We start from the raw sequence: 21,443 nt of genomic DNA, 5'->3' as shown, positions 1-21,443 counted from the left end.
ACATTTTTTTTTCTGTGAATTTGTTTCCTCTCTGAATGCAGTATCTAAATGTAAAAGAGGATTGCAAAGCCATGGCTTTCTGTGCAAAACTGAGAAACTCAAAAAAAAGTGAAGTGACCACAGAAGCACGAGAGCAGGGATTGGAAATCGTATTCTATTTGCAAGAGAAGCCTCCCATTTGGTATACCAGTGGCGAGTACACAGCAGAAGACCTGTGTATTGAAGCTGCCCAGAAGTGCGGTGAGTGTTGCAGGAGACAGCTATGTTCTGAATTACATTTTGTCTTTGTATCCTAAATAAATCCATCCCTTTCTGGTCATGCAAAATGCTGACGGGGTAGGTTCTGGGGTAGAAAACTGTAAGAGTCCTTTTGGAGAATTCTTTCTATATTTCATGGGGAGAAGGAGGAATGAGACTTTCCTCTGCAGAAGAACTTCTCCTTCTCTCCCTACAATTGCAAAAAGCCATGAGCCTCCACTCCAGCACTGACACTTCATTTTTTCCAGTGACTTTTATGTGAGCAGGATTAGGCTGTCTTTCAAGATGTGTCTTAGTCTATAGTTAAATGAAGCTGTTTTCACTGCAGCATACCAGTTGGCAAATGTATTAAGAAACCCTTTCTGCAGGACCATAGGAGATAGATTCAGAAGATGGCAATTGGACTACCTGGCAAAATAATGATTCCCTACTCTCCCTGATACTTATCTAATCGTGCTACTTGTTTTTCCCCACTCTCATTTCTTGCTTTCAATATATTGTCACTGGTGTGTACAGTACTAGTATATTGTAAAGTGAGATGAGAATTAAACACAATTCAACTTGCATGGAAATTTAGAACAAAAGTGCATCAGCAACATCCGTTTGTTCAGTTCAGCAAAATACTGAAATGCACGAGTAAGCCACAGAAGTCAATGAAATTTAAGCCCGAGTTTTAGTGCTTTCCTATGTAACTAGGGCCTGATTATCTTTTTTGCTTACACTGGTTTTAAACTCTATCTCCAGCTCAGTTACTTCTGATGTATTTGATATGAGGTAGGGATGTAAACAAGTAGTTGACCAACTGACAAGCCAAGGCTTATTGGTTAGCTGAATCAACTACTTGCACCCCCTCCCCCATTGCTGCCTCAGTATCAGAGGCAGCAAGGAAGTGGCGAGCTGGCTTAAAAGCCAGTTCCCCGCAGCACAGTCTCTGTGGTGCTGCCTACCCGCCCTCCTGCCTCTATCAGGGGCAGCAGTGCGTGGGGGCTGCCGTGAAGCAGCCTCTGCCTATGGCGAGCCCAGGCTTGCTGTGGGCCCTGTCTGCAGAGGATCCTGGCTCTTGGCACACTTAAACTGCTGAGCTGCAGTGGGGGTAGTTCCTGGACCCAGCATAAGCTGGGACTGAGCGCTTCTTATAATTAGGTAGTCAATAAAAATTCTATCTACTACACGATTAGTGAATTATTTGCCTCTTAACATTCTTGATACAAAGGAAGATGCAGATCTTTTGATCAGGTGTTTGTTTATGACTATGTACTGAAGATTTAAAATAAAGTTTAGTTTTCCACTCCCTCAATGGGTTGCAACATCAAGTGATCACCCAGTTACCCTACCCTTTCTTCAGTGTGAAGTAGGGGAAATCTCATGGTCAAATTTCATTCAATACACATTCAAGTTGGCTGCTAATGAAAACCATTTATGATAAATTACAGCAAATATTAAATGCATCTATTATTTGTTAACAGTTTAAAAATTGTCAAATGCCTATCTCTGTATTTATACTAACACACACACTGTCCATTGCCAGTCAGTTCTGAAGTCTAATTTCTAACCACATCTAGTTAGATGATTAGATTTTGCAACTCTTCAAAGCGTGACTGATGGAGCTAGGCTTATACGAGACACCTGATTGATAGGTCCAAAAATCCTGTATGTTTCAATTTCTTTTTGCTGTTGTCAGCTTGTCATTTTGTGAAATGCTAAATTTTCACTAAGGCCCTGAAATTAGTCTGTTGTAAATGACTTTCTAATGGTGATATGCCATGTATACCTGTCCTCTGCCGCTAGATTGAGAGAACAAGTATCCTGCCCTGCATTATATCATTGTACAGTTAATATAGCATTTATTTTCCTCAACATTTTTGGAGTTAAGAATACATTTATTTGAGAATGGATTCAGTAAAAACTGAGCGAGAAGCTGAGGGTTTGCATCAATTCAGGAGTGTGTCCTAAATAGAGATGCTTTCCTGATGTACAGAGGGCCTCTGTGAGGTACATGCTGTGGATAGTGCTCTCCTTTTATTGACAAGGAAACCCAAAAGAGAAATTAGATGGCTTCATCCCGTATGGAGACAACTGTAATCTGTTTTGTTGTATTTTAAGGTGGGGTTTGGTCATCATTCAAAATAAATCACCTGTAGTGTTTTGTTGGAAAAGTCTGTTGTGGATTAGTAAACTCAAATGGGACAGTGACATCATTTGTTTTCCAATTTTAACTGAAGGAGAAGGGGTTTTTTTGCTTTTAGCAAAACAAACCTAAGAATCAAGTCACAGAATTTTGGACAGTTTTAGTGGTACATATCTCTCCTGTGAGCTGTGAAAAGGGCAGCTCGGGTTTCAGTTTGTGAGTTCATTTTTTTTTCTTTTTAATAGCTGTATCTCCATTGTGCCACAATCTCTTTGCGCTATTTGAGGAGAGTAGAAAACTCTGGTATGCACCGAACCATGTTTTCAAAATAGATGACAAGACAGCCCTCCGACTCTATTATCGCATGAGGTATGTTGGGTACAACCGAAAGATGGATTATTTCTAGAATCCAGTGTATGTTTTTTCAAGAATTGTGTGGCTAGTGTAACACTTAGAGCTGAACTCAGTTTAAAGAAGCAAAAACCCTTTATTAACATGAAAGGTGAAAAGGTCTTCAGAATATATGCATTTGCTATATCACCTTAAAACAACCCCAAACCACAAAAGCTGTAACTAACTGGACTAACTAAAGAGTCACAGTGCAAATGGCTGAGAACTATTGTCTAATCATAATAGTCTCTATTTCTTTAGCAGTTTCCATGTGTGCAACCATTAGTGAATTTAACTTCACAAAATATCCCTGAGAGATAGGCAAATCCTGTTGTTTATTCCTATTGTACACATTGGAGACTTGAAAGCACTAAACAGTGAAGAGCCCAATTTTGTGTCTCCCCCTCCACAGGGTGGGATTTCCAGAATTGTTCAGCATTGGCTTAGTTTGGCTCCCATTGGATTCCCATCAACTTAAATGAGAGCATTCCAGAAAAACCTTGATTTTTTTCGGGAAATAGGAACTCAGGGCAGTTTCTGCCAATAGTGTTCTGTTATACTTCTGGGTAGTTGTTTCTTCTTTTTAAAGAAGTGCTTAATTTATATTTATTTGTATCATATTACAGATAGGAAAAATGCAATTGTGGGAATTTTAATCACTGAGTCAAAGTATAATATTTTTAACTAACCACATTACACGAGTCTGTTCCTAATTCTTAAAAAAAAAAAAAAAAAAAAAAAACTTCGTCATATAATCAGATTATATTTGTATGTTTCTACTTTAATAAGCCAGTGGTGAAAATTCCCAGAATTTTATAATTATTCCTGTTATATAGAATTGAGGTTGCTTGGAAGCTTCCATTGGAAGACCCTGTTTTAAGTTGCTTGTAGCTTTGCCAGACTTTAAGGTACCATATTTTCCGGCGTATAAGGCGACTGGGCGTATAAGACGACCCCCTAATTTTCTAGTTAAAAGATAGGTTTTCGTCTTATACTCGCCGTATAAGACTACCCCCCCTTAAGAGGCCAACCGGCAGCGCCCCAGCGCCCCTCCGCCTCTCCGGCTTTGCTCCCGGTGTCCCTGGTCTGCTGGAGACGGTCCCCGGCAGACCAGGGACACCGGGAGCAAAGCCTCTGAGGATGCTGGCAGCGGGACAGCCGCGGCGCGTTTGGGCTGCCGCCTCTGCCGGCTTCCCTCGAGGCTTTGCAAAGCCGTGGAGGGGCTCAGGCAGCGGGGCAGCCCAGACGTGCCTGGGCTGCCCCACTGCTGGAGCCCCTCTGCGGCTTTGCTCCGCGTCTTCCTGGTCTACAGACCAGGGAGATGCGGAGCAGCTTTTCTCGCCCCGGAGTACACGGGCGGCGGGACTGCGAGGTCCCGCAGTCTGTGTCCTCTGGGGCGAGAAAAGCCCCGTTCATACCTGCAAGTCGGGGACTGCCTGTATACCCGGCGTATACGACGACCCCCGATTTTTGGGCGATGTTTTTTAGCATAAAAAGTCGTCTTATACGCCGGAAAATACGGTATTTGTGCTGAAATTTTCCATGCCAAACGTGTACCTCAGGCTGTTTTTAATTTCAGCCAAAATTGTTCCACCATTCCTGTTTTTTTCCCACTTGAAGGTACTTTGCACATTTTGAACATTTTAAATTAATAATCCATAATAAGTAGTTCCTTTGAGTATTTTTGTGAATAGTTTTTAGCTTTGTTCCACTGCTTGATTTACTGAGACTGTGCACTAGCTTTTTTCACCAAAAGAAACTCTTACCTTTATTTTAATGTAGCTTTATGCATATGGCCTTCTCTTCTGTACGTGCAGTAGCTATTGTAGTTTTCCATGTTCATTTGACCTTTAAATACATTAAGGTATCGAATCTTACCTCATTTCAACCACAAAATAACATTTTGAGGTCACTTATCACATGGGTTTAGACAGACAAATGCTGTTTAAGATTCTAAAGGTTGTGAAGGGTTTGCAGAAGTTATACTTAACTGAAAAAGTTAATATGGATTTTTAAAATGATCATATAAACTGAGGTGGTTTTAGAGGAGCTTGAGGTTGAGGGAGGAAAGGCAAAGAGAGGGAGGTACACCACTCTCATTCAAGTACAGCGGATTTAAATACCTCATTCTTTTCAGCTTCTTTGAAGATTTCAGCCTGAAGATAATTATTATTAGTAATATTTCAGCAGGCTATGAAGTTTATTTCCAATATATTTTGTAAATTGACTGCATCCCTTTAAAAATGAATTATTCAGATTTGTCTTGCTCCTTCAATTCTGGCCTTATTTTTAGTAGCCATATTTTCATGAGTGCCAAGAGCTGGAGTTTTAGGGGTTGGAATCCTCAGAAATGCCAAGATATCGTGATTAAAAACTAGTCCTTGTTCAAGCAAATCTTTAGATAATAGATTAAACAATGTTAAAATTGGCCTGTGTTCATGTGGCTAGCTGCACGAGGAGGAGACAGAATAGTGACTCAGGCTATCGTGATGGCTATAATACCTACCCAGGCATAGCATGAATACTATATGAAAGTCAAAACTACTAGAGTTTAATAATATCACTTTTCATTGGACCATTTGACTGGCATCCTGTTTTTGGCAGTGGTCCATGATTTGGGACCAATGTATATTTTTACATAAGAGTAGAAAGGTGAAGAGTATTAACTTACTGCTAGACTTTTATTTTAAACAGTTCAGAATAGATACCCAAAATATACTGAGGCTCCCCATAATTTTTAAGATTCATTACTCTTTTTCGTAAGGTTTTATTTTACAAACTGGCATGGGACAAGTGAAAACGAGCCATCAGTCTGGAGGCATTCTCCAAAAAAACCAAAGAATTCCTATGAGAAGAAATTAGTGCCATATGGAGCTCCTATCCTTGACACATCTCCAAAGAAACAAAAGAATTCTTATGAGAAGAAACTAGTGCCAGATGGAACCCCTATCCTTGATGCAAATTCATTAGAATATCTCTTTGCACAGGTAAGATATTATATTTTAAAAACTCAAAACTTTAGCCATTTCTTCTGGGGTTGGAATACAGGCAGTCCCCGAGTTACGCGGATCCGACTTATGTCGGATCCGCAGTTACGAACGGGGCCGTTCCTCTCCCTGGTCTCTAGCAGACCAGGGAGAGGAAGCAAAGCGGCGGAACACGTGGGCAGCGGACAGGGCTGTCCGCTGCCCACACGCTCCGAGGCTTGGCTCTGCTTCCCCCCCCCCCTCCCCCCCGTCCCCCTGGTCTGCAGACCAGGGGGACGGGGGGGAGGGGGGGGGGGGAAGCAGAGCCAAGCCTCGGAGCACGTGGGCAGCGGACAGCCACGGCGCGTCTGGGCTGTCCCGCTGCCCCCGTGCTCCATGGCTTTGCTCTGGACACCTGTGGTACAGCAGCTGGGGCGCTGCCAGTTGGTCCCGTAGCGCCGCTCTGGGCACTACTGGACCAACCGGGCAGCACCCCAGCTGTTCTGCCCTAGGCGTCCTGATTCAGCCACTGCTGGTCAGATTCAGCAGCGGCTGAATCAGGACGCCTGGGGCAGAGCAGCTTGGGTGCTGCTGGGTTGGTCCAGTAGCGCCGAGGAGCGGCGGCGCTACTGGACCAACCCAGCAGCACCCCAGCTGCTCTGTCCCAGGCGTCCCCAAGTCAGCCGCTGCTGAAACTGACCAGTGGCTGACTACAGGAAGCCTCTGCCCTGGGCTTCCTGGAATCAGCTGCTGATCAGTTTCAGCAGCAGCTGACTTGGGGATGCCTGGGGTTCTTAAGTTGAATCTGTATGTAAGTCAGAACTGGCGTCCAGATTCAGCCGCTGTTGAAACTGATCAGTTTCAGCAGCGGCTGAATCTGGACGCCAGTTCCGACGTACATACAGATTCAACTTAAGAACAAACCTACAGTCCCTATCTTGTACGTAACCCGGGGACTGCCTGTAGTTTGTTTTCTTTATATGTGCTTGAATAAAATTGTCCCTTTCTCATCTTTTAAAGAACAGTCTGCCCATATAAGGCAGACCCTTCATTTCTATGTCAGTGTATGAATAAAACTTATGGTGTATTTTCAGGTGCTCTGTCCAGTCTGTCTTCAAAATGTCCACATTTTTTTTTCTTGAAAACCTCAGTCTAAATGTGCAACCTCTGCTTGCCAACAGATTACATCAGGATAATTTGGAAAAGCCTGTATATCTTAATTATAAAAAATTGTGTAGAGTTTAAACTTCGGCTGAGTCTGGTTTACAGAATTGCTCAATTTCCTGTTGGCTTTCTTCACTTGTAGTTCCCTTTTCCCTTCCCTTTTCCGTGTGCGTGTGAGATACGAGCATTTTGAGTGCAGGATCTTGCTTCCTTACATTACCTAATGAATTTCAGGTATTGCTAGAAAAGAATACAGAGTGTTGGTGGGGAGAAATACACAGAGGAAAGGGGGGGGGGGGGAAGAGAATAGACCATTCCTATAAACCTGTGAATTTGTGGAGTGCTGTGGAATGCACAAAGTAAACAAGCGAGGGGGGGGGGGAGACGGAGACAAAGAATGTTTTTTTGTTGCTTACATTTTTATAGTAATCTTAGGCGTTAATTGTAACTATAGTGGCCACAAAATTTTCACACAGAAGTGTGACTTTCACACAGTTAACTGTCCCTTTTTAGAAGCAAGGTAAGTCTGAAGAGAGATGTTAACATGGCAGAGTGTTGCTTTGTTGTGAAACCACAATAAAGAAAAATGTAAAATTAACGACAGCAGAATATGAACATTTGAGAAATCACTTTTCAAGGAAGTAAGAGAACTGCAAAAAATATATGGGGCAGAGATTTTTTTTAAAGGGGGCATTACCCCAAAATATTTTGTTCATTAAACAATCATATATATGTCATAGTGTATCATAGTCTGTGTTACTATTGCTTGAAAACCTTGATGCTTAGGGTTTTTTTTAATGGCACTTTATTTGGTCATTGTGGGGGCGGGGAGGAAGGAGAAGGGATGTGCATTAAACTATAGGATGGGTTGTTACCCCACGGAACCTTATCTGACAGTGTTACTGTGTTAACAAAAATTGTGTTTTGGGGGACTACCATTTTTAAAAAAAAGTAGAGTCTAAAAATCCCAACTCCCATAAAAGTCAGAAAAAGTATCACTGCCCTGAAGAGTTCAATCTGATCTTTAAGATGTGACTAAAAGAATAGCAAACAGGAATGGGGCGAGGAAGGACAAAGTTATTGAAATAACATCAGTGAGTGTCACTGAAGTCACTGGGGCACTGGCACATGTCTCAGTGGACGTGATCTCTTTTCTGTGCTACAGAAACTGCCACTGAAAAAACGTTTTTTTGTCAGGCTGTAGAGTGAGGTTGGTCTGGATGCATTTTTGTTTGTTCCATTTTATGTGTCTGTGTGAAGGAGAAGGCAGCACTTCCTGTTTTGTAAGGCTCTGCTGCTGCTTGTGTACGGCTATGATTTTGTTGCACCTGTTGGTATGCAAAAGATAGATTATTGCAATAATTTTTTAAAGCAACTTTTCTTCACTTCCCATTAAGGGACAGTATGATTTGGTGAAGTGCCTGGCACCAGTTCGAGACCCTAAAAATGATCAGGAGGTTCATGAAATTGAAAATGAATGTCTGGGAATGGCTGTCCTTGCAATCTCGCACTATGCCATCAAGAAAAATATGAAGCTACCAGAGCTTCCCAAGGATATCAGGTTAGTCAGGGTAACGCTACACTTAGTACTGTATATGCTTCTGCCCTCTTCTAGGTAGAATACTAGTCCTGCTGAATGTGTGTGGACATGGTGCTCTCTCCCAGCTAATCTGTCAGCGAATATAAGCCCTGATGTTACTACTGCTAAGCAATTCTCTTTTAGCTCTTGTGGTAAGGATATGCAGTTGGAAGATACTCTTGAGTTCTGTTACCTACTGGTTACAGTGACTTTTATGAAGCTACAGCAAAATGGACAATCATGAAGTCTTGAATATTGATGGAATTCATATAACTTCAGTGTGTCAGTTTGTTATAGCAATAGATGATTTAGAAGTGTCAACTTGATTAACTAGTAACACCTGTTCTTGTTAGTCTGCCATTGGTAAATTGAACAAAATAACCTTTTAAATCTAGTTTAGAATCATAGAACACTAGAACTGGAAGGTACACTGAGAGGTCATCGAGTCCAGTCCCCTGCCCTCACGGCAGGATCCATATCATCTAGACCATCCCTGATAGATGTTTATCTAACCTGCTTTTATATATCTTCATAGATGGAGATTCCACAGCCTCCCTATTAACATTTTAGTTTTATGTACTGTAGTAAAAATAAAATTTGCTTTTCTCACCACTGCTTGTTAATTAATGGTATATTATGGTTTTAATTTCACAGTTTGCAGTATAATTAAATACATTTACTTGATTATGATTACTGCTTTATTAGCTTATTGCCCAAGTAAATATACATTTCTCAAAGGCTATAGCAAAAGTTAAGGACAAAATTCTCAAAAGTGTAAGGCCATATATAGGCGCCTAAAGATAGTGAGTACCCATGATTCTTCTTGATTTGATTTAGTGACTTAGGACACACAGGTCAGAATTTTTTGTCTAAAGTAATGGCAAAAATAACTTCAGCTTTAAATGCTTTCTTATAACATATTTTAATTAACTGTCCCATAAATGCTTTATTATTATGTGTCTTAATGAGCTTGATCCCTACAACTTACTACATCTGAATGAGGTATTCAGCTAAGTTTACACATTATCTATATCAAGAATAAAATTGGCAGTTGTCATGTGTGTTATGAAACTGTTTTTGTGGCATTAGTATTAAATGTACTATGAAACTCTGCGTATATTTTCACTAAGTTGTTTTTACAGTACACCAACTGCAGTCTTATAACAGTAAATTGAAGTAACAATATTAACATTCCATTGGGGTTTTTTTTTCCAGTTACAAACGCTATATTCCTGAAACTTTGAATAAGACCATCAGACAAAGGAATATCTTAACGAGAATTCGGATAAATAATGTTTTCAAGGATTTCCTTAAGGAGTTCAATAATAAAACCATTTGTGACAGCAGTGTCTCTCCGCATGATCTGAAGGTTAAATACTTATCAACAATGGAGACTTTAACTAAGCATTATGGAGCAGAAATTTTTGAGACTTCATCATTGCAGATTTCAACAGAGAATGAAAAACATGGATTTAATTTGGGAGACAATGGGATCATGCCACAATATGAAGTGATGGTGACAGGAAACAATGGAATACAGTGGAGGCGCAAACCAAATGTGAGTGTCCATTCACGGACAGAAAGACTGAGGATTAATTTGGGACATAACAAAAATTATACGCTGCAAAAACTTGAACCTTATTTAGAAAATTAGTTAATTGAGAAGTTTCAACTTCAGACTCTTTGTTTAGTAGGATTCTTGGCATTGTTTTAAAAGGTTAACAGAACTCTGTAGTCCTTTGCAGATGGCTGCACTAGCTTTTACTTCTAGGAAAACCTTGTCATAAACTTTTGTTTAGATCATAAGAAGAAGAAGAAAAAGTGCAGTGGTCACAAACATTTTTCTGTGTTGTGAAACCTTGTGGTTTGAGCAATTAGTAGTTTTTGGACAAGATGATGTCATTACTAATTTGGAAAGGAAGGGCGTGGTAGGTTGGTGGCAGAATTGCATTAGGAAACTGACAGACTGCTTTTGGTCAGCACTAGTTCTTTGCTTTTGTGAGTGCTAAAAGTCACAATGAAAATTAATACTTGCACCAAATCAGCCACGCCAGGTATTGCTCTCTAGGATTTCAAAAGTGGGATTTGTATAGATATTCTGGGCTTATCCAAGTTAGGGATGTGAATGACTAGTCGACTATCCGATAAGCAAATGCTTATCGGATAGTCAACAGGTTAGTTGACTAATCATTTCCCTATCCCTTGCTGCCTCTCAAAAAGAAGCTGCAAAAGTGGAGGGGGGGGGGAGGAGGAGATGTGGAAGAGGTGCTTCAAAGCGGCAGTGCTGTGTGGAGCCTGGGGCCAGACCCCAGGCTTCACGCAGCGCTGCTGCTTTGTTACACCACACACAGCCCAGGGCCAGCTGGTGTGTCCCCAGGCAGCACACAGCATTTCAAAGCGGCAGTGCTGCATGGAATTTGGGGTCAGCTGACTCCAGGCTCCACGCGGTGCTGCCGCTTTGAAACGCTGCGTGCAACCTGACGCCGAGCTCCCTGCAGTGTTTCAAAGCAACAGTGCCACACTGAGCGCAGGATCAGCACAGGAGTCCCCAGCTGACCCCGGGCTCCCCATGGTGCTGCTGCTTTGAAATGCCATGGGGAGCACGGGGCCCACTGGCTGTGTGCTCCCTGCAACGCTTTCACCTTTAAAAGGGTTGTTGCTGCATTTCAAAGATGGATGCACCCTATTGACTAATTGAATAGTCGATATAAATTGCGTCGACTATTTAATTAGTTAATTTAAATTTAACATCCCTAATCCAAGTGATAAAAGATGTGTATGCTGACATGTATGGAAACAATTCAAACTGTAAATTGTGTTCCTGAAATTAGTTCTATTTAAATGCTGCTCTCAAATACAGTATTCCTAAATAGGCCCCCTAGGAAAATCACATCTGTCCTAAGGATGTTAAGGACTAGTTAACTAGTTGCCCCCCCTCCCTGCCATGCCCTTCCCCCCGCTGTCTCTCTCAGCCTGGGGTACGGGCTCCAGGCGGCGCTGCTGCTTTGAAATGCCACAGCACTTCATAGCTGACCTCGGGCTCCATACAACGCTGCCCCTCTGAAATGCCTCAGAGCCCTTGTACATTTTCACAAGGGCACAAGAGGCCTTGTGCGTTTCAAAGGGGACATGCCCGTGTGGAGCCTGGAGTCAGAGGGACTTCCTATTGGCCCCAGGCAGCATGCGAAGTTCCAACTCTGAAATGCACAAAAGCCCCTACTGTGCCTCTTGTACATTTCAAAGGAAGAATGTGTAAGTGCCTATCAATTAGTTGAGTAGTCGATGGAAATTCCATTGGCTACTTGACTAGTAAATTAATTGATATTTAACATCCTTAATCTGTCCTATAACCTCACACAGCTTCACAGTTAAAAAAGGGGTCCAATGGAGAGCAAAGGGCTATGGCAAACTGCCTTATAGGTCTGCATTTTTGGCCTGTTCTTTGGGTTTGGAAAGTACTTGGCACAGTCTGGGAACTACAACCTCAACACTAATAATAATTGAAAAAAGTTATATAAAATATAACTAAGTGGGAAGATACATGTGCAGGAGTGCAGAGGACAGGGAATGTGCTCCTTCCTTTTGGCAAGTGAGCCATGAAAAACCTGTCACTTGATGGCATAAAAACACGGTGGGTTAGTAATGGTCTTTAAAATGATTTTTATAATATTGTCCACATGTATGTTACATGTAACTCTCACACAGAATTGCAATAGATAACAATGAAGACCTTGTGCTTTGAGACGAGAGTGTGGCTCTTGAGTTTTGAACTGAGTTTTTGTAATGTTTGTTAATTACTTTTCAGGCATGAGCTAACCTTTGTTGCCCTTAGATAGCATTATTTCTGCCTTACTGATGGAGGAAGAGAGGTTGACATGCCAAATATTGCACAATTAATTGTGGGCAATACTAGTTAGAATGTATGACACACCACCTGGAATCCGAGCTGTGAATCACTTTCTTACCACTTTTCTCCATAGCAAGGGAGTCTTGCCTGTACAGCTGGATATTTAAGTCCCTAACACAGGGGTGGGCAATAATTTTTGATGGGGGGCCACTCCAAGACTTTGGAAAGTGGTTGAGGGCTGTACTCCTTCATGATATTAATGGAGTTTGGAGTAAGGGACTGGGGTAAGGGAGAGAGACTGGAATCTGGGAGGGAGTTGGGATGAAGCAGGTGGTTGTGACCTAGGGCAGGGAAGTGGAGTGTAGGGGTTTGGGATGTCACCTAGGGCAGGAGGGGATTGTGATCTGGGGCAGGAGACTGGGGTGCTTAGGGGTTATGGGTATAAGAGGGGGACAGAGGGTTTGGCTATGGTGGGGGGGGGCAGAGTTGGGGCAGGAAAGGACTGGGGTGCCAGAAGCAGGCTGTGGCCAAGAGATGTACCTGTCAGCTGCCAAACTTGCCTGCCTGTTCTGCAGAGCTTACAATGTTTCCCAGTCTGCCTGCCTGCCTGCCTGGCTGGCCATGTGCTTGATGAATAACTGAGCACAGAAGGGGGCATGATTCTTCTTAGCTGCCGATTATTCTAACAAGCAGCTCGCATTGGCTGGTTTCTGCCAGTAACCGGCCAGGGGGAATGTGCTGGAGGCGGGGCGGCTCCTAAAACTTCCTTCCTCCCCTCCAATTTCAAAACAGAAACGGAGCCCTGCAGTCTGTCTGGGGCTCCCTGCTGCCTCTGCGGGCTGGATCCAGTGGCTTGGCAGGCCTGTCCTAACACAACCAGCCTGTCAGCCACTTAAGCACTCTGTCCTGGACTACACAGGCCTATCTTTGCCTTGCAGGTTGACAACAGAAGGACTTAGGCCCTGAGTCCTTTCAGAGTTAACCCCCTATAGAATCCAACCCCTGATCACAGGATCCCAGATCCCCTGTTCTCAAAGGAACAGTGTACCTCAATTTATATGTTTTATCTTAGACCACTTGCCCCTGTATTGAACATAGTACGTGAGTGCAATAATAAAACAAAGTCAAAATCATAACATGTTTTTGAGAGGCTAACCTAACAGGTTAATCTCTTGTGTAAATAAGCATATCTCACCCAAAGCTTACTCCAGCATTTTCAGTCAAGTAGCTTACTTCCTCCTGTTACTTTTTCTCTCTGAAGTTTTAACAGCCCTATATTAGCATTTGGTTCAGATTGAAATACAAAATACAGTATTTACATGTAAACAGCCATCTAGATAAATGTATTCTGTTTGTCAGAAAATCTGTTTTTCATCTTTGCTGTTGGCCAGTCCTTTGATACAAATCTTAAAAACGTAATTTCTAACATTAATGCATTACTCCTTTGCATAGCATCTTTACATGCATTTCACAGTGATTTTGATACCCAGAGTGTCAGGGGCTTTTAAGAGACATATGACACTCTTTAATGAACTTTGATGTAAATATCAGACTTGAGGTTCTTGTACCCATATGTGCTCCCTCTTCCAGTTAGAATCAAGAGATTTCTCAGACACAATGTATGAGTTATTTGCTCTTATTTGCCTGTGTTTCACTAAATAGCCTCTTTGAGAATTAATGTCTTTATGATGTATACATAAAAGATATGACTGATCTAGGCAGTGCTTTTTTGTGTTTAAAAAAAAAAAAAAAAGGTGCTGGTACTCCAGAGGAAAAAGTGTTGAGCTCTGACTAGAGGTGCCGGGAAGTACCGTCACAAAAAAAGCACTGGATCTAGGGTTTGAGAAATCCCTAAGATTAATTTGTCATGAAATTTATATTCATCTGGTACTTTCATTCCAAAATGTTTGCAGGTTATACAGCCTGAAAGAGAGAAACATAATAAACTGAAGAGGAAAAAAATGGACAGCAAAAACAGGAAAGGTGAAGAAAAAAACAAAAGCCGAGAGGAGTGGAACAGTTTTTCATATTTTCCTGAAATCACACTACTTGTCATAAAGGAGTCCACAATCAATATTAACAAGCAGAATCATGAAAAGATGGTAAGGGCTTAGCTGTGGTGAGCTCTTTTCCTGTGAAAGCTTGAGCTTGTGAGAAAGTATTAATATTGGTGGGCAGACATGGTGTCATTAAACAATCACTCCTGTTAATTATCTAATGGGTAACAAACATTGGCATATCAACAGTTTGTGCCTAAAAAAGATGAGTGCACTGTTTTGCAGAACAAATCGATCGACACCAGCTTGCTCCCCCAAAGTGATGTAGCCATGTATGTGTCACTCTCCACATCATACTTGTTATCTCTATCCAAGCTCCCAGTATGTGCCCACCACACTTCTAGTTAACTGTTTGTGACATTGTCTGAATCTTGACACAGTAAAAGCAGCGTGAAGAAAGAAGAGAAACAGCAATGAGCATGGAGGGAGAGGAGGTCAAGAGAAAGATCACATAGGGAAAGGCAGGAGAAGCGCATCAGTAAGCATAGAAATAATGGCACTCCTAAGTGGGAGTGCATGACTTTTTCCTGGTGTGGATGCCAGAATTTAAAAAGGAATTATTAAAACCTGTGTTACTCTAAATCCAATTTGGCCTTTCCGCATTCTCATCTTTTTGACTCAGAGGGACCCACATGGGTGCCAGACTCTGCTCACCCATGGTAACTTCTGGGGATATATAATGATCACTGTTGTCCTCCTAAATATGTCCTTATGCCGTGGTTACTTGGATAACTTTTTGTCGATCCCACTGAAAAATCCTGGGTAAAAACAATCGCATATGTTTCCCCAGACTTTAACCCTCTCCTTCCCTCCTTTATTAATTTTTTTAACCAAATTGTAATAATTCTTTTTTGTTCTAGGAAATAAAACTTTCTTCACACGAGGAGGCCTTGTCATTTGCATCTTTAGTAGATGGATACTTCAGACTTACTGCAGATGCCCACCTCTATCTCTGCACTGATGTAGCTCCACCTTTGATAGTGCACAACATAAGAAATGGCTGTCATGGACCCATTTGGTTAGTTTAAGTGCTTTTATCTTGATTTTTGTAGATATTTAGCCTCCTTAAAACCAAAACCTCATCCTGATTTAAGTGAGAAATTCTGAGAAGTTTAGGAGTTGTTCTTGAGTAGCAGGGATTTGCTTGCAAAGGATTTTAGGATGACTTAATTGATAACCAACAAGACTGCTGAAAACAGCATTTATTTTTCCAGTTCCCAAACTGTTTCCCTGCGTGTTGAGTTTGAGATTTTTTTTTAAATGTTGATGAGATGGGAGAGACAGAAAACAGCATATGGTGTACATCCTTTGAAACTATAGGGTAGGATTTACAGAAGCATTTACTGTTAGCCTAACTCTTCTGTTATTGAAAGGAACAATAAAATGGCAGTACTCCCAACACCTCAAGTGGAGCAGAGTAAGGCCACTGCATAGTGCTTGTAAGTATCTTGCTCGCAGTGCCTTTGTCATCTGCATAGAGCCCTTCTTGTCTGCAGAGATGGCAGACATTTTATTTTCATAGTTCCGCAGGCCATTACAGGTGACATGCACATTTTGTTCTTATGTGTAGATTGTACTTTCGTTTTGTGCTATTTTCTTAATCTAAAATATTTTTTTAAACTATAAACCCAGGAATCCTGATTTCCTGTCCAAACTAACACTTCTTCCTGGGTTCTACTTCTTGCTTTGCCACTGACTGCATGAGGTAACTAGGAACTGATTCTCTGAATCTCATTTTACTCATCTGTAAAATGAAAATGTTTATCCATTTCACAGGACCAGGTTAAGGCTTGATTCATTAATGTTTGCAGAGCACTTTAGCGGTGTCTGCAGTAGAGCAGAACTATTACTAATTGAACTGCCCTAGTTTAACAAATTGTGAAGTGAATCAGTCCACCTCAGCCAGGAAATCCTTGTATGCAAATGCAAGGTTGTATTTTTTTCACTTTTATTGTAGTTGAAGGAATTATCACATTTCTTATTTTTGCCATCCCATTGTTTTTTCCTCTTATGTTCCCAGTCACAAAGCATACTTTTATTTTAGATTTAAAAGTGTCAATAAGTGCCCATAATACATACGCATCACTTGTAGTAAAGCTACAACTACATATGAAAATATAACGGAAGCCGTGTCTCTGCAGTTAGGCGTAGTCCTTTGAGATTTGAAGGTGCAACAAACAGACAACAAAGGTATTACCTGCATACAGTTCTGGAAGCTTGCTTACAAATTAAGCTGTATACCAGAGTTGGGGAACCTCAGGCATGGGGGATGGATGTGGCCCCTGGCTTGCCTGGATCTGGATCCTGAGGTTCAGAATTGGGGAGCCTGCACTGGCGTTCTAGCCCACCCACCTGCAGGGCTGAGGCACACAAAATCTACTAGCTGGGGATCCCTAGGTGAATGTGGGAAGTGTGTTTCTCCTTCTCAGGCTGGAGCTTTTCACTTTGCTTCTCACTTCTGAGAGACCCCCCAACTGATTTTTCTGTGGGTCAGCAGCTCCCAACACAAACTGTTCTCCACGCCTGCTGTATACACAGTGGCTACGTCTACACTGGCATGATTTTCCGGAAATGCTTTTAACGGAAAAGTTTTCTGTTAAAAGCATTTTAGGAAAAGCGCGTCTAGATTGGCAGGACGCTTTTCCGCAAAAGTACTTTTTGTGGAAAAGCATCCGTGGCCAATCTAGACGCACTTTTCCGCAAAAAAGCCCCGATCGCCATTTTCGCGATTGGGGCTTTTTTGCGGAAAATAAATCTCTGCTGTCTACACTGGCCCTTTTGCGCAAAAGTTTTTCAGAAAAAGACTTTTGCCCGAATGAGAGCAGCATAGTATTTCCGCAAAAGCACTGACAATCTTACATGAGATCGTCAGTGCTTTTGCGGAAATTCAAGCGGATGATTTTCCGGAAAAACTGGCCAGTCTAGCCACAGCCAGTATGTAGCATAAAGCCGTGGCATCCAACCAGTTCTGAAGCAGTAGCCATTATTGTGACTAATTTGCTACAGCAGTAGCCACTCTCAACCAGTCAAATAGTCACATGTGGCTACAGTGTTGAACACCATGGGTATAAAGTATGTTTTATTAGTACAACTGTTTGTATAATGCAGTTGCTCATTCTTGTTCCAAAGACAAAGTAGCTTTTAAGAGGACATTTGGAATGTAACTACTCATTTGCCCATTATTCTCATTCTTGTATTCACTGTTTCAGCACAGAGTATGCCATCAACAAATTAAGACAAGAAGGGAATGAGGAGGGGATGTATGTGCTGAGGTGGAGCTGTACAGACTTTAATCACATCCTCATGACAGTGACATGTTCTGAAATCTCTCAGGTATGTTGGGACATATCAGTAATGAAGTTACCAGCCTCACACAAGATGTTGGAGTCAAGTAAAGGCTATAAACTCCCGAGGATCCATATACATGTAATTTGGTAGCTTAGTGCATGTGGTCCTATGTGACTAACAACTAGCCCCAGTAGCCATGACAGCCTACTTACTCACAGGTAAAATTTCCAGGGGTACCTATGGTATCTTTATGAGATTGGTCCCATTGATACAAAATTCCCACTGGGACTCCAAGCAGAAAGGTATGTGTGTGTCAGATCCAAATCGTCAATTGCTTTTGTTGGATTAAATATGTGCTCAAAGGTCTGTAGACAGAAGAGTGACTGTCAATGTTCCTCACTTTATTGAAAAGGTTTCTTTAGGTGGATTTCTGGACAAGAGATAAGGACATTAAATGGGGGTTGTTTCCTGTAACTATAGATGAGACATTGGACATGGCATCGCACAGGAAGTTAACACCCTACAGTATTTTGGAGGAAGTTAACCGTGTGATAAACTGTATAGAAAATCGGTTGTAGACTTTCAATCATTAAGTGGGTCCTCCAAGGGTTATTGCTCAGCTCATTTTTGTAACATTTAAAAATCTGAGAGAAAAATAAGTTAAACTTGAGCCCAAAGCTATGCATGTACAACTCCCTCTAACTTCAGTAATAATTGTGTGGATGAATCTCAAAGCAGAAGTGGTCCAGAATTGTTAAATTAACTACAGAAAGGAACGGTACTGTGTGCAGGAGATAATGGTGCTAAAATGCTACAGTGGTGGGTAACTATATAAGTAAGTGGATGGATGGAACACTTAAAAGTACTGAACTGGGAAGTGTTGTCCAAAACCACTCAAGAATATGAGCTATCTAGGAAATTGGGAGGAAAATGGCAAATGGAATTCTACAATATAAAATAACTTAAGTCTGGTACATACAGGAGATTGAATGGGGCAAGTAAATGTTCATACAGTAACCTCTTCTGCAGGGTTTATCTTCAGATTGGAGTAAGCAATGCTGCAGTGGAGGGCATATCCTTAAATAACAAAAGTAGCCAAAACTAATGGTAGGAGAAGTAAGGACATCAGTGAGTAATACTTGAAAATAGAAATGGAGGATGTAACAGCTGCAAGGATGGTAAAATTATTGATAATTCCCATAGCAGTTTTACATTCCGTAAGAAAAACTTTGTCTATGAACAGCCATCGGTACAAGGATGACTTCCCAATAATCCAACCACATCATAGGCTATCTTGAAGAAGAATTTCTGGACACGTGCATCATAAAATCACTTTATACCTGAGATACATTGATATTTTTGTCCTCTGGATAGATGACAAACTCCCTGAGACTTCCACCACAATTTCAACAATCACTAACCATCCATTACATTCTTTCTAAAACACTGTTATACTAGCAGCAGCTTCTTGAACACCAATATCAGCTTCAAGAATAGAACCCTACAGGCAAGTAATATATAAGAAACCCAGAGATCATCACACCTACTTTCATAGAGCTAGAAACCATCTCAGACACACCAAAAAGTCTGTTATATTCAGTCTGGCTTTTAACTATATCAGATATATTACATATATATGGGGATAACTGGCTAGGGATGTAATAGAGTAGTCAATTAACTGATAAGCAAAAGCTTATAGGTTAGTGCTATAGACTACATGCTTTTCCTCACTTCTCTCCTCCTTGCTAGTAAATTTTTTAGCAGGCTGGCCAGCAGTCCAGCTCAGTCCTGGCTTGTTAAGGGTCCAGAATCTACCTCTTCTGTGGCTCTGCATTTTAAAGTGTAATAGGAGGTGGGCAGGCAGGCAGCCTGGCTCAGTTTTGACTCCTGCTGAGTCGGAGAGCTTAGACCCTCCCCCTTCCTCTACCCACCCCACATTGCTGTCTCTGAGAAGTGGCCACTCCATGAGGAAAGCAGGTTTTTAAACTGGCTCCCCTTGCAGATCAGCTCCCACCTGGCACCCTACACTGCTACCTCTGATACAGGGGCAGCAGTGTGGAGTGGTAGGGGGTTCCTTGGGAGTGTGGCTGAAGCACACTGGCTGTCGGCCCCACTTCCGGGGACTATAGAATAGTCAACTAACCAATAAGAATTAAAGATTTATGATCTTGTGTGCACCAGTCGCATGTGGTGTACCTCATTGAGTGCACGAAATATGCCAGTTACTACATTGGTGAAATCAGACCATAATGACCCTCTCTAATGAACTTTTAGTGAAAAATAAGACACAAACATGAAATCACCTGTGGGTGAGCACTTATTACAATGCGGTTACTGTGGATCTGACGTATCAGTCCTCATCTTCAGTTGAAACCTGTGAAACACTTTAAAAAGATGGGGCTGGGAGCTCAAATTCATAACTTTCTAGTTACTAAAAATCAGGTACTGAATAGAAACATTGGATTTATGCTCATTACAAGTCTATAACCATGTATTGTGGCAACCCTTTCAATCCCTGTAACTGGAGAGGTGTTAACTGGGTTGAATGGCCTGTTAGGGATAACTATGCTAAACAATCTGTTCCACTCTGTCTCTCTCTCTCTCTCTCTCCAAGAAGTTATCCCAGACCTGAAGAAGAGCTGTATGTAAGCTCAAAAGTTTGTCTGTCTCTCCGACAGAAAAAGATAAACCTTGTGTCTCTACTATCCTGTGACCAGTGCAGCTACATCACTACACATGACATTAGCAGATCACATTTCCTCCATTAAGGACTGCGGAAATGTTTTTACTAAATGTAACTTTAAAAGCAGGGGCTTTAATTTTACATTGGTAGATTTATGATACTAAATTGGTTTAATTCCCTTGTTTAATTTCATTGGCTTCTTTGAACTTTTATCAGGGATGAATTTGGCTTCAGATGTGCTTAGCAGCGCTATGTACTATTGTTTCATTTTTGTGATTAACATTTCGCTTCCCTCCCCCTTAAATAGCAAAGACTAAATGAGTCAGTCCAGTACAAGAACTTCCAGATCGAGGTGACAAAAGATGGTTGCTTCCTTCATGGTCCAAATAAGTTTTTCCCATCTTTAAAAGAACTGATGGATCACTTGAAGGGACAGACCCTTAGAACGGATAACATAAGCTTTACGCTGAAGAGATGCTGCCAGCCAAAACCAAAAGGTAACGACTCTCGCGTCAGCCTTAGTTTTGGAGAAGGTGAAGGCATTTGTGACCACAGGGGGACTTTGCATTTTGTTCTGTGTTGTTAAATTAATATTTGACAGACAAATATAAAAAAAAAACCCTATTTGTTTCAGGGGGAAAAAAAACCCTTTTAATAAAAAAGACTTATGTATAGTGTAATACTGCAGGGACTATGAACAAATTATTTTTGGGAACTGTTATCTCAGCACAAGATGTTCAAGAGCTGTTGTTAATTACTAGTATAATTTGTGCAGAGTTTTAAAACTAAGTAGCACATTGCCTTCAGCATGTAAATAACCAGCCCTGTAGTATCAACAGTAGATGACTAATTTTAATATAGCTCCTTGAGGTTTAAAAAGTCACAACTGACTCATTGAGTTATGTGTTTAAATACCTCTTAAATTGTAAAAAGTAAGTAGTAATCATTTAGGGGCTTCCCTCCACCCCCGAAAGACACATGCATCAAGTAAAGGTGCTGCATCCACTGTGATCTTTGTTTTGTCAAAGAAAGAGTGCTGGGTGAAATATTATGGTAATATTATGACCTTTTTGTTTAAATATC

General features: G+C 41.4%; 1 protein-coding gene across 6 annotated transcripts in view; it reads left to right on the top strand.

The window, feature by feature from the left end:
* Positions 1–21,443, top strand: part of JAK1 (Janus kinase 1) — a 98,676-nt gene that overhangs the window by 58,405 nt on the left and 18,828 nt on the right. For 5 of the 6 annotated variants that reach the window (XM_075936159.1, XM_075936161.1, XM_075936158.1 and 2 more), the window contains exons 3-11: positions 42–240; positions 2,632–2,755; positions 5,541–5,763; positions 8,304–8,467; positions 9,701–10,043; positions 14,246–14,434; positions 15,250–15,407; positions 17,599–17,722; positions 20,668–20,857. In XM_075936159.1, coding sequence (XP_075792274.1) covers positions 42–240; positions 2,632–2,755; positions 5,541–5,763; positions 8,304–8,467; positions 9,701–10,043; positions 14,246–14,434; positions 15,250–15,407; positions 17,599–17,722; positions 20,668–20,857 — 1,714 coding nt within the window. Of the gene's footprint in view, positions 1–35; positions 241–2,631; positions 2,756–5,540; positions 5,764–8,303; positions 8,468–9,700; positions 10,044–14,245; positions 14,435–15,249; positions 15,408–17,598; positions 17,723–20,667; positions 20,858–21,443 lie in introns of those variants that run through there. The other variant, XM_025185640.2, reaches the window with a different exon arrangement.

Source organism: Pelodiscus sinensis, chromosome 9, assembly GCF_049634645.1.
Source record: "Pelodiscus sinensis isolate JC-2024 chromosome 9, ASM4963464v1, whole genome shotgun sequence".
Taxonomy (NCBI): Eukaryota; Metazoa; Chordata; order Testudines; family Trionychidae; genus Pelodiscus; species Pelodiscus sinensis.
The sequence above is the reverse complement of the archived record's forward strand: the minus strand, read 5'-3'. Positions and strand labels throughout refer to the sequence as shown.